The 13,675-nt window shown below is 38.7% G+C and overlaps 1 protein-coding gene across 2 annotated transcripts in view; it reads left to right on the forward strand.

Annotated features, from left to right (window-relative positions):
• Positions 1 to 13,675, forward strand: part of CFAP58 (cilia and flagella associated protein 58) — a 106,034-nt gene that overhangs the window by 25,545 nt on the left and 66,814 nt on the right. For both annotated transcript variants that reach the window (XM_045438828.1, XM_045438827.1), the window contains exons 9-11: positions 626 to 817; positions 11,155 to 11,316; positions 12,027 to 12,173. In XM_045438828.1, the coding sequence (XP_045294784.1) occupies positions 626 to 817; positions 11,155 to 11,316; positions 12,027 to 12,173 (501 nt within the window). The remainder of the gene's footprint in view (positions 1 to 625; positions 818 to 11,154; positions 11,317 to 12,026; positions 12,174 to 13,675) is intronic.

A 13,675-nucleotide genomic window follows, 5' to 3' on the forward strand; every position in this document is an offset into this window, starting at 1 on the left:
ATGGTTTCACTCTTGTGTGGATCCTAAGAAACTTAACAGAAACCCATGGGGGAAGGGAAGGAAAAAAAAAAAGAGGTTAGAGTGGGAGAGAGCCAAAGCATAAGAGACTGTTAAAAACTGAGAACAAACTGAGGGTTGATGGGGGGTGGGAGGGAGGGGAGGGTGGGTGACAGGTATTGAGGAGGGCACCTGTTGGGATGAGCACTGGGTGTTGTCTGGAAACCAATTTGACAATAAATTTCATATATTGGAAAAAAAAAGAAAAAAAAAGAAAAAGAAAATCTCCCTTAAAAAATTATTTTTGCATATGCTGTCATATACATATACATTTTATGATGATACCATAATATATTTAAAAATACAGACTATTTTTTTCAAAAAAAAAAAAAGAAAGTACTCATTTCCCTTGGATGTTGTGGTCACTTAGTGCACCTACATATGTGTGTGTCTTGTGCAAAATTAACATAATCTCTAAATAAGATGTAGAGAATATAATTATTTTTATTCACCCAAAAAACAATGTATCTAATTATTTTAGGGGTGAAACAGGGTGAATTTACCCCCCCCCACCCCCGCCACACACACATTTTGAGTAACGTGACTGCTCTCTTGTCTTTATTTTTAGAACATGCTTAAGGCAGTCCATGTGACCCAGAAACAGATAGACCTGGTAAAGCTCCATGAACAATCCAAGAGGAACCTGGAAGAAGAAATCCAGAACTACAAGGATGAGGCTCAGAAGCAGAGAAAGATCATCTTTCAGCTGGAAAAGGAGCGAGATCGGTACATCAATGAAGCCAGTGACCTTACCCAAAAGGTAAGTCACTCCTTGACGATGTGGATGGAGCACAAGCACGTTCTTTCTGATTGTCACACACTGTAGCAAAGAGAATTTATTCAGATGTGCGCTTGTGGTTTGCGTGAGAATTTAAGAGAAATTAAAAGCTGTCCTAGAGCTGATCTGGGCCAAACTGCGAAATGGACAAGGCCAGTGCTTAGGGGTCCCCTTCACCTGTTGTCGTGCCGTGCAGCTTCCCAGAACTGGATGCGTGGGGGTGGGATGGGATGGGGGGGGGGAGCTCTTGGCATCATTATCTCTGCACCCTTTGTTCACACCCCCCACGTCTGGCCCTGAAACCCTTGTCCCTTCAGACCGAGGATTGCAGCTAGTAGTTAGGAGCAAGGCATCGAATTAAATAACCTCAGATTAAGACGGGAGTAACTACTGGCATCAGGCGAACGTTCACACAATTATGGGGAACCTGAAACCTCACCTGTGGCAGAAATTCACACGTTGTGTAGCTAAGTCCCACATCTCTACCTCTTGTAAGCTGCTGAGGAGAGAGAATGCTCAAGGCAGTGTGTTGAAGAATGACTTCGGGGATTTGGATTCTACTTTAACCAGTTGTCTTAGCGCATTGCCAGCATTAAGCATGACTGGTCAGACTATCCACCTTCAGTGCATTCACAGCTGCATAGAGCAGGGGGCTTCATGAGGGGGTTTCATGGTGTCAGGAGCTGGGGTTGGGGAATGGGGGAAAGTTTTAAGTATGAGGCTGAGAGAAGAGAGTTTGGGAGAAAAGACTCATTGAATGAGGTTCCCAACCACCCCCGGCTGCCTCGAAAAGTGTTCTCTACTCTGCAGCATAAGCCCTCTTTATCATCTCCTCAATGAAATCTTCAGTGCATTCTACAGTGTTTACCAGTACGCTTGAATGTTTACATTTGTTTTGTGTTTTTTTTGGAGTGGGATCTCAGAGAAGGTGACAAGGAGGACAGCCAACATTTGAATTATGAACATTAAGAAAGTGGGAAACAAGCATTACTGTTAGGAAATCAGCTTCTTCCCGCTTAGACTAAATAAATGCCAAGCAGATGTTTGTAGAATATAAGTTTGGAGGAACACAAATGCATATGCTCTGTCAAGCCCTGGCTGGACGTGTCTTCCTTGTAAAAGATCCCCCCGGTGATTCTCATACCCCTGACTGGGAGCCGTTGGTATACAGCATTTCTCTTCTGACTTAATCATCTTACAAGCGCCATTGATTGATTTCCTGACTCGGAGACGACCAGCTGTCAGTTCAGGAACTCGTATTCTCCAGCCTGGGCTGGCCCATTAGGCTCTGCATCCGTCAGCTTAAGCCGTAACAAATAACCCTCAAATTTCAGTGGTTTATAGCAACAAAGATTTATCTTGTGCTCAAATCAATGGCCTTTGAGGGTCAGCTGCAGCCCTGTTTCATGCCATCTTCACTTCAGGCTGGCCTCGTACAGAGGGAAAACAGAGTAATAGTGAACCTTGTGATGCTCTCAGAGCTTCTGCTGGTAAGGGAAGGGCGCAGGGCTTGTCCATTCATATTCCCTTGGCCACAGCTAGTCACGTGGCCAAGCCCAACATCCCTGGATAGGAGTATAAATCCTTCTAAGAGAGAGGCACTGTCTGGTGAGACAGTAAATATATCTGAACATATAATCTGTCGCAGCTTCCTACTTCACCTTCTTGATGATCAATCTCTCTCCACTCCTGGCTGCCATCACACTATCAAAACGAGCTGTTAAAAATTCCGATGTGATCTTAGTATCACCCCCAGCCTTACAAACCTCTGTCACTTCTCAGCAACTGGGGCAGTGCATCTTTAGCACATGTAGAAAATAATATGTCTACAGCTAGTGGGAATTAGGGGGAAACTGCTCAGGACTGCAGTGGACTAACCCAGGGATGCCTTGGTCCCCCCTGGTAGAGTGAGTCAGTATTTGAACACATATCTATAACGCATGCAAGACAAAGTAATTGGTGTGCTGTGATTTATGAGACAGAGTCCAAGCTCTTTGTTCTTCCTGGAAAATCCTTCCTTCCCTTCTCTGTATGGAAAACTCCTCTTCATCCTTCAATACCCAACTCAAGTGCTCATCTCTGGGGTCATGCCTGCCCTGACCTCTACTTTATGGATTTGTTGATATCTCTGGAATGGCACTTATCATCTTCTCGAGTATTTTCTTTGCACATTTGTTTTTCTTACTTTGCAGAGAGCTCTTGAGAAGAGGGTCTTTATCTCATTCATTTCTTCACCTGCAGTGTGCTGGTAAATACTAGGCATCAATAAAGTGTGTGTTAAACAGATGGATAGATGACAAGTGATAAAAAGAATGCTGCCACTGATTTTAATACAGGATTATATATTTTTCTGTTTCCTTGTAAAAGGTAAGGGTACCAAGTTTTTTGTTGTTGTTTATTTTTTCTCTTTTCTTTTCTTTCTTTTCTTTAACTTAAATCCAAGTTAGTTAATGTATAGTATAGTATTGGTTTCAGGAGCAGAATTTAGTGATTCATCACTTACATACAACACCCAGTGCTCATCCCAAGTGTCCTCCTTAATGCCCATCACCCATTTAGCCCATCCCCCCACCCAACTCCCCTCCAGCAACCCTCAGCTTGTTCTCTGTATTTAGAAATCTCTTATGGTTTGCCTCTAAAAGTGCCAAATTTTGCTGGTAACTGTTTTCCACAATTTCTGATGTTTAATCGCATAAGCTTATATAATGTATCACTAAATCATCTGAGCACAGTTCTTAAAATATTATTTATTAACTGCAATTTTTCTGTCTCTTACTTAACCCCTGATAGCCTTATATATGTTTCTATGGCAACTCCAGTCATCTCTAGACTTCTTATTAAGGTCCCGTGTGTCCTTAATACATATAAGAAATATGCTCCTCCCCATATTTCTTTCTTTGTTTACTGTTACACACACACACACACACACACACACACACACACACTCGCACACACATACCTCACTCATTCAGACAAACAGAAAACTCCCTTTCATGCATTCTACTGATAGGGAGTTGAGGACTGATATCAGGGGCTGGGGATAATGTCGCAAAACTGATGTTTTTATTTATTTCTGGAGTGAGTGTATGTTGTTCCAAGTTTTGACCCAGCAATTTCTTTTGTAAGAACTCAATCTATGGAAAAATAAAAATGCAAAGAGTTTTACAAAAGAACATTCTTTGAAATAAATTCTGCTACATTTATATGAGACAATATTATGTACCATGAAAACCACGTGTTTGAAAAGTAGTTTTAAAAATAGGGAACATGTTCACAATATGAATCTGACAAAAACAGAATGCAAAATTACTTATATGGTTTGACCTAGTTTTATCCGTGTGCATAGGAGAAGGGTTGATATTTGATTTTGAACTCTTCGTATTACTTATTTTCTAAATAGGTACCAAATATTTTTTGAAAGATGGATGGAAAGTATAATTAGATATCTGAATTAACTACTCAAAGACTTACTTATAGGTACTTACATTAAATTCTTCTTCAATAACATATTTATCATTATGGGCCTTCCCTCACTTCAAATTCATTTGAAACATGTTGCCATAATGGACAATCTTACCTGAACTATCCTTGGCAGTTTTAGCAGTGAGTGACTTATGGCACAGTCTCTTCTGCCTTCTGGGCTGCAAAAACAGTGTCGATATTTGCCTTCTGCTTCTTTCCATTTAGAGAAAAAAAGGTGAAATCTTAGATACTAAAAGGCCTACATTACATTTTATTAATTTTACTTGGCATTTGCAAACAAGGCAGAAGATCCTTTTCTGTGCCAGAATTGGATGGCTCAGAATCCCAAACCTTTTCTTTTGTGCCTGTCTCAGTCAACACTTGCCATAATAATGCTGCATAATACAGAACCACCAAATCTCCCTGGAGTGCAAAAATAAGCACTTATTTCGCACACATCTGCAGTTGAGTGCGAGTCAGGTGATCGAGGCTAGGCTTGCCTGTACTTGGCTTGAGGCTGTGAATTGGGTCTGGTTTTGCTCTACATGTTTCTGATTCTCAGGATGCATGGTGTTCTCATGGAGAAAGAAAGGAAAGCAAAGGACAAACCCACCCACACAAGCACAATTCACAGCTCTCTACTTGCCTAATGTCCTTTGACATCCCATTGGCTGTGGCAAGTCACATGTCTGATCTCAACAGCAAGGGGAGATAGACTCTTCCCACCGAGGTGGTGGGGACAGGGAGAGGGAGTGAATATTTGCAGAACCATAAGATAACCTAGTCCAACGTTTCAGCACTTTTTATCCTCATGGTTTCTCCTCTGCTGCACTCCCAAATTTTACTATTCAGATAAGTCGAGAGGCACTAGGAATGGCATTGTGAGTTGTGGTCCACCATATTTACTGAACTTTTGTAAATTCTGGGTAAAACCATTCCTGGTTAATAGTTAAATCTGTGACCCATCTTGCACATTATGCACTTAACTAATTTTAGAACCCCTCCCTTTTCATTTTAAATATTAAACTTCTGGCCATTCCTCTCCCAGACATTTTATATGCCAGAAAGCATTCTTTCACAATGGATGCTTACCTACATGTCCCTTAATGCTCTGCTTATTTGCCTGTAACAGTGTCACTCACGCAAAACCCTCCTGCACAAAGTTCCAAGGCATGAATAATAATGTGCTTTCAAGGGCTTAGCAGTAAATGAGGAAAGCAAAGGTTGATCAAAGAAATATTGTTGACTGAATAGGTACTTCATGATGAAATGAAGCTCCTGTTTCTTTGATATTAATTTGAAGTTTTATACAGAGCATCTTCCATAGGATAGAACCCCGGACATACACAAATTATAAGCTTTTTCTGTTGTAATAAAATTAGTGTACAAGGGATTACTGCTTTCCTGCAGAACAGAATTTGATCCATAGAAACATCAAATTTGTTAAGTACTAATATTATAGAATAGGACATAATGTTAACCTGTCACAAAAATCTATTATTTATTAAATGATGAAATTATGATATGCTAGGTACTTAGATGATGGTGCAAATATATGTATCTTCTCACTTAAATCCTCATAATAGCCATCTGAGGTAGATATTATTATATCCCTCATTTTATGACATATGTAATATGTTATTAAAAACAGACACATAGATATGCCACTCTAAATTTAAGGTAGAAGATAAAATAAGAAAGCAAGAAAAATAGAGGAGACTTAAAATCTCACATGCCTGGCCACACAGGGTTTTTGTTTGTTTGGTTTTTTTGGTTTGTTTGCTTTTTTTTAGAGAGTGAGTTTTTTAGTTTTATTATGAAGGTAAAGGCATTGTCAGCATTCAAACCATTGACATTGAGTCAGAAAAACTTACTGGAGAAGTTTATTATACTGATATTTCATCAAATGTAAGTTAAAGGGTTCCAAATTCAATGACCTACTTTCTTATCCTGCCTTAGTCTATATGATGTTTTGACTATGCTGCAGATTTCCAGCATGCATTATTGATTTTTATCTCACTCTTATTTCTATTGGCAGGTTGTTTTAACAGAAAAAGAAAAGGTAGTAGGTTATAAACTGGAATTGTACCCTCATAGTGCACTGTAAGCATTTTCTGGGCTGGTCTGAAGTAGGCTTATGAGGGCCAGGATCTCCAAGTCTCTGGCTGTAACAAAGCTTTCTATATTTGAGTGGGATTTATCTCATGAGTTGGTTTGAGGTATCTAAAAGTGTAATCAATTAATTAAACTCCAGTCCCACAGCTGGCATCCCATATTCTCTGATATGCCATTTTCAACAGGGGACAATCTGCTGACTAAAGGTTTTGCTCCTACTTAACACCCCACACATTTTATGAATTTGCAGGATTTGACATCAGTTTGAATGATTTCCATGGAAAAAAATCGAGTTCCAACCCTCAGAACTAAATTGCTTTGTAAATTGTCTTTTCCTTTTTCCTTTTTTTCTTCCATTGTCACTTAACTAAAATATCTTTGATCTTGGTATCATGATGGGTTCTTATTACTCCCAGCTTTAACAATCCAGAAGCATGTGCACTGTGATTTTGTGCACCGTTTTGTGCAGAAAGATGGACCCTGCCAGCCGGATGCCTCCAAAAGAAATGCCCTTGGCTGCATCCTTTTTCTGGAGTGTTCTTCTGTCTGTGCAAAGGATTATTCTTGTTATATCTCAAAGTGATTGAACAAGCAATTTTTTCTTTTCTCTGATGTGCAGCTTGATATTCTGAATGCTGATGATGCTGTTCAAAGTATTTTCAATCCATTCATTTCACTGACCCCAAAGAGGGTAATCATGTCCATAGAAAGGCTAAACTTTAGTCTAAAGTAGTGCTTTTTCTTTTTTTAAAATCAAACAAATAACTGATCTACTAATGGATATCTTATTTAGGTTTTTACATTTATTTTTAACTTACACATTTTCGTTACTGTGGTGGTACCTTAAAACACTGCCTGCTATAGATTCTACAGATATGGATCAAAGAAATGAGGGGAGAAGGAATGGGGTTTCCATTCATTTCAGATGTATCCACACGCCTTTTCCCCAGACCTCCTTGTCTCAGATTTTCTAATTTATTTCCTTCTAGATCCTCAACCAACCATCGAAACCATTCACCACTGTCTGTATACATTCTTACTTTGGGATACTTTCTTTCCACACAGAGTGGATGATAGCAATTAATAATAATAAAACTATAAAATATATGAAAATACTTCGTACAAATCTAGTGGCATAAATTTAAAAAAATGGCCGAAATGGTCAATTGTCTCAAAAATACATACCTACATCAAGGTTTGACTTGAGGAGAAGTAGAAAACATAGAAAAATCAATAGCTATGGCCACCAAAAAAAAAAAAATGAGGGAGAATAAGCTCCAACACTCACAGAGGGCCTAATAACTTTATAATTGAGTTTCTTCAAACTTTTAAGAATCAAATAGTTCTCAGGCTCTATAACTTTCGAAAAAGTGCTGCTCATGCACTTTGTATCTTTTGGGGTAATACTGATTGGCACTGCTCTACTGATGTATAACCCATGCCTTCTGCAGTGATAATGAGTAAAGACTTCAGGCCAAGGAGAGAGCTTGGGGTCTGAGGTGAGTCCTTGGTTGGGATGGTTGAGGAATAAAAAGGAAGAGGTAGTTCCCACAAATTGTGTAAATCCCAAATATTAACTGCTTAGAAAATATATGTAGGACCATTCTTAGAAACTATCCATTAACCTTCCAGTGTTCGAACCTGTCATAACACCCTATACATGTCCTGGTTATATTTGTACCTTGATTATCCATTTTGTGGTGGAGTCACTCAGCAGAGGTGAACTTGAGGGTAGGGAATGTGTCTTCTGGTTCTTTACATCACTAGTGCTTTTACAGTGCCTGCCATAGATAAGTCCTTAATACATGTTTATTGAGTGAACGAATAAATGGGTGAGTGAATGAAAGAGTGAACAGAGAGGTACTCTGTTCACTTTACGAAACTAGCAGAAACCTTGATACTGAAATAGAACGAAAAAGGAAGTTAGAGACTTAGATTACTTGTGAATACTTATGCAGAATCCTAAATGAAATTCTGGCAAACCAAATTCAACAGTACATTAAAAGCATCATCCAGTATGACCAAAGAGGGTCTGTCCTGAAACTGCAAGGATAGTTTTCTGTTAAGAAAACTGTTGCTGGCACTATGGAAATGGAAAGTGTTACAGCCATTTTGGAAAGCAATCTAGCAATATCTATTAAAGTTAAAAACATATATGTCTTTTGAACCAGATATTTCACTCCCGGGAATCCATCCCAACAGAAGTAAAAACACAGGAGCATAAGGACACATGTACAGAAATGATTATTTCAGCAGGGTTCAGAGCAGCAAATAAGTGGAAACCAAACTAAGGCCCCTCAGAGGGGAAGAGCTGAGTGTATAGTGTCTCACTCACACTGGAGGGCATTAAACCACCTTTAAAGAGAATGAATTAGAGCTACTCCACATGATTCCCCAAAATATTATTGAGAGATTAAAAAGCAAGGTGCATAAAATGTGTATAAGGAGATCACATTTTGCTAAAAAATAAAAACAAAACCCAAAAAAGCAAGACAAAGGAAGACAAACAAATCCCTGTGTCTGTATATTTACTAGTTGAAGAGCTGTGGGTGATATTACTTTTTTTTTTTTTTTTACTTAAATTTCTTTCCTAGTAAAATGAGGGTGATTAGTAATGCATATCTCATAGGATTTTTTGTAAAGATTAAATGATAGAATGTACCTGAGAAATATTGGCTGTTATTATTATTATGCTAGAAGACTTGAATATATGTAGAATTCAGAGAAAAATGTGGAAGAACACATACTAAATTGTTAACCTGGTTACTTTATGTGTCAATGAGGGGTTGATATGGGTAGAAGAGAGAAGGAAGATCCAAGTAAATAAGTAAAAGAAAAAAAAATTCACGTTGATGCATTTATTTAAAATTACGGCACATTGGGGCGCCTGGGTGGCTCAGTCGGTTGGGCGTCCGACTTCAGCTCAGGTCATGATCTCGCGGTTTGTGAGTTCGAGCCCCGTGTAGGGCTCTGTGCTGACAGCTCAGAGCCTGAAGCCTGTTTCAGATTCTGTGTCTCCCTCTCTCTCTGACCTTCCCCCATTCATGCTCTGTCTCTCTCTGTCTCAGGAATGAATAAACGTTAAAATTATGGCACATGGGACTACTTATAAACACATAAAATTAAAATACTTGTAAAAGGAAACATTTATTAGTAAGTATATCAAATAAATAGAACCAATAAGAAAAAAATAGTGTAAAATAATATACGCTGAAAAGACTTTTACTAAAATTTAACTCCATCCTTCCTTAAATATTTTTTAAATATTTATTTGTTTTGAGAGAGAGACAGAGAGACAGAGAGACAGAGAGACAGAGAGTTGGGGAGAGGCAGAGAGAGAGAGGAAAAGAGAATCCCAAGCAGGCCCCATGCTGTCAGTGCAGAGCCCAATGCTGAGCTCGAACTCACAAACTGGGAGATCCTGACCTGAGCTGAAATCAAGAGTTGGAGGCTTAACTGACGGAGCCAACCAGGTGCCCCTTTCCTTAAATATTTCTAAGAAAACTTTGAAAGGTGTTTATTTAAAGATATAAAGGATAAATATATTAAACACTAGGCATCATTAACTCTGATGGGAAGACATTAGAACTGTTTCTTGGAGTGTGTTTTCTGGAATACTAACTCCACATGGGGGAATAAAAGGCTTCTGTAGTGCAATGACTTGGGAACATGTTGCTCACAAGTAACCCACACCTGAGTCGTAATGAATATGAGTATGTCAAAGGTGTAAGTACTTTTTGACCTTTAGGTTCTAGGTAAAATACCTCCTTTTCAGAGAAACCTTCTCTGGCCATGTTACTGCATGGACATGCCCTTCTTTCTATTCTCTGTCACATTGCTGTTTCTTTCCTTTAGTTATAACCATTAATTAAAATAACGCCACTGAAATGCAGTAAAAATCTTCTGAAGAATTTTCCCCTTATATATTCTAGCTTTTGTCTAGACCATCATTCCATTGATTCAGTCTTCCTTGCTAAAGTTTTTCTTCTGAAGGAATTTTTGAAGAAGTTTGTCCTTAAAAAATCAATTTCTGTGGACATTGCAGCTAAGAGTCATGATTATATAATTTCAATTGTATGGATTGCTTGTTGAGAAGCATTGGCTCACGGTGGAATTTTGTGCCTCGGTTTTTCATAGTTGCAAAAAAGAGGCAGTTATCTTGTATCTCATCTTTCCTAGAAGTGTTTTGTGCACAATAGAATGCATTTTTATGAAATCCTTTGAGTTTCCCTGATGGAGTGAGTTTGACATTGGCAAGACAGTGCTTTGATTGCTATCGATGTCCAAAGGCCACTTTTCTTTTTCGTGGTTAAATTTATAAAGCTGTGAGTGTGGCCAAACAGCTAAGTTATCTCTTATCTTTCTTAGTGCTCCATGTGAAGATCTTTTTAAACCTGCACCTTTTCTTTTTCTTTTTTTTTTTTTTTTTTTTTTTTTTTTTTGGTGGGTGGGTGTTCAGGAGAGGTTTTCAGAATTGAAAGATTTTTTTTCCTCTTATGATCACAAAATAACTGCTAAAGCCTTCATGCTTGAGCAGAACTCTGGTGTAGATAAAATGTATGTTTGCCCCTAATCAGCTGGGCTGAATTTCTGTGTTGCACTGCAGTGATCAGAACTGCAGTCAGATTTCCTGATTGCTAACATTTCTACCAGCTGCCCTTAGATCAAAATCTCTGTTTGTCCTGAACTGATAATTACAGATTGGCTATGTAACCATTTTCCTATACTTCTTTTTCCCCCAGGTTCTCATGAACATGGAAGACATAAAAATCCGTGAAATGCAGATTTTTGACTACAGGAAAAAAATCGCTGAATCAGAAACTAAATTAAAACAGCAACAGAACCTGTATGAAGCGGTGAGGTCAGACAGGAATCTGTATAGCAAAAATCTAGTTGAGGCTCAGGTAAAGAATATGTTTTTGTCTTTATGTTTTGACTCCTCCCCTTCCTGGGTTCAAAGCAGTTTCTGTTAACCTAATGCCAGGATTTAGAACAAGGCAAGCAAGAAATCTCATGGAATTCACCTGAGAGAGAAGGATCAGTTTGTGCAGAACTATCAGATTATTTGAAATAGAAATGGCACAACTTGATATAATGTGAAGATCATGGTCCTGCTTTTAATTATTATGTAGAATTGCCATTCTCTTGTTTCTAATTTTTCAAACTGCTAATAGCTACCAGGGCTGAGAGGAGAGCAGCATTCTGTTGTCATTTAATTGCACATCTTTGCTTTGTAATCTCTTAGTTATAATGTTTGTTGTTGGGCCAATTCTTCCCTTGTAAAATGAAGAATAAAATGTGTGTGTTGTGTATATGTTTGTTGTATGTGTGTTGTATGTATGTGTTGTGTGTTGTGTGTGTATGTGTGTGTGAACTGTTCATTATGCATACTTTGTATATATCTCATGAGAATATTTTGAGAGTTAATGCTACAAAGTACTTTCAGGTTGATGGGCACAAGGTACAAAGGAACAGCAACCTGGTGGTGATTGTCCAGGAGACCATTGTTTTGAGAGAACCTCCCTTAAAAGCTCTTGACTATGTATTGAACTTCTATACAGAGGGTGATGTCTATTTAATTCACTTTCAAACATTTCTCCTTTCATTTTGTTAGGATGAAATAACAGAAATGAAGAGAAAATTAAAGATTATGACCCATCAGGTAGATCAGCTGAAAGAAGAAATCTCAGCCAAAGAGTCAGCACTTGTGAAGTTACATCTGGAACAGCAGCGGATAGAAAAGGAGAAGGAAACTTTGAAGGTACAGATCTTATAATAAAAGTGATGGACCAATAGACTATCTCTTTGGCCCACTTGAGGCAAGCTCCATGCTCATTGAAGGCAACAAGGTGCAGGGAGAACAACCGAGGAACCAGGAGGGTGAACTCTAACACCTTCAGGTCAGGCTTCTGTATGGGTAGTGCTCCCAGGTAGAGCAGAGGAGGAAGCCAGTGGAGATGCATAAGCACCCCTTTTACCTATACTGCTATTATAACATCAGTGGAAGAGAAACTAGCAGGTCAGCAGTGCCTAGGAAGTCCTGGAGCTTGCAGGCTTGCTACAATCCCTTTGCATTTATAACCTCAGTCCAACACCCATACCCAACCCTCCCAAACTCTTCCCTGGACCTTCCATAAGGTGGTGCTGGCAAGACTTTGTCCCTCTGCTCCTAATAGTTGTTTGCTTTATGTGCACCTGACTTTTCTACCTGCATTAGCATTAGCCACTCCTCCAGAGCATCACCTCTGTCTTTATATATACTACTAAGACATATCCTTTTAAATCTACTAACTTCGAACATTATATGTCTACCAATGTAACATAAAGACTTTCCCCAAGAATACAGACCAAATAATTATGCCCTTTCAAATCCATGAACCAAATATGTTTTAGTATACACATTCACTAAACCTAATGTATTTTCCTTTTCCTATCCAATCCAGTAGATTTCCCTTTCCATTTGACCGAAGAATTAAAAAGGAACTTCTAAGAGTATGAAAGTATCACTTTCATTTGAAAATGTATACGCAGAATACTCATGGATGTCTATAAGCCACTTGCAGGAACTATCTATAGCAAATGAGAGACTGGGTGTCTTGGTTTCTGCACATATTTGTTTTCAAAGATAGTTTCTATATTGAAAACATGTAGCTTTAATGCCAAATTTCCTTGATTCCAAGATGCCATAGATTGAATATACACTCTGAATTTCATAATGGGTTTTGTCAACTTAATGATGGGTCTTCGTGTAAATAAAACTACTATATTAAATCAAGGCACATTTGGTTTGAGAAAGATTAAAATATAACAAAACTGCCTTTACAAAAAGATATGATAATTGATATTTACCTGTCTAAGACTTGATCTTCCCACTCTAGATTATGATACAAAAGGAATAGGAGGAGGGACTTAAGATGGTGGAATAGTAAGGGGACCCTGAGCTTGCCTTGTCCCTCGAATACAGCTAGGTCAACATGAAATCATTTTAAACAACTAGGATATCAGTCTGAGGATTATGAAAACAATCTGCACAATTGGAGGGAGAGAATGTGACAGAAGCAAGGTTTGGAGCTGTGAATTGGGGGAGAGGAAAGCAGTGGTGCTGCGTAGGGAAGGAAACCCTTTGGCAGGGAGTAGTGAGGAAGAGAGAGAAAGAGTGGTGGGGATTGAATTAGTGTAGGATTTGTGGGAGATTCTGTGGTGCAGGGATCCCCTGGGTTGCACTGGGAGAGATTGCCCCCCACTTCCTACTGTACATTTTGA

The sequence above is a fragment of the Leopardus geoffroyi genome, chromosome D2 (genome assembly GCF_018350155.1).
Source record: "Leopardus geoffroyi isolate Oge1 chromosome D2, O.geoffroyi_Oge1_pat1.0, whole genome shotgun sequence".
In the NCBI taxonomy this organism is placed as follows: domain Eukaryota; kingdom Metazoa; phylum Chordata; class Mammalia; order Carnivora; family Felidae; genus Leopardus; species Leopardus geoffroyi.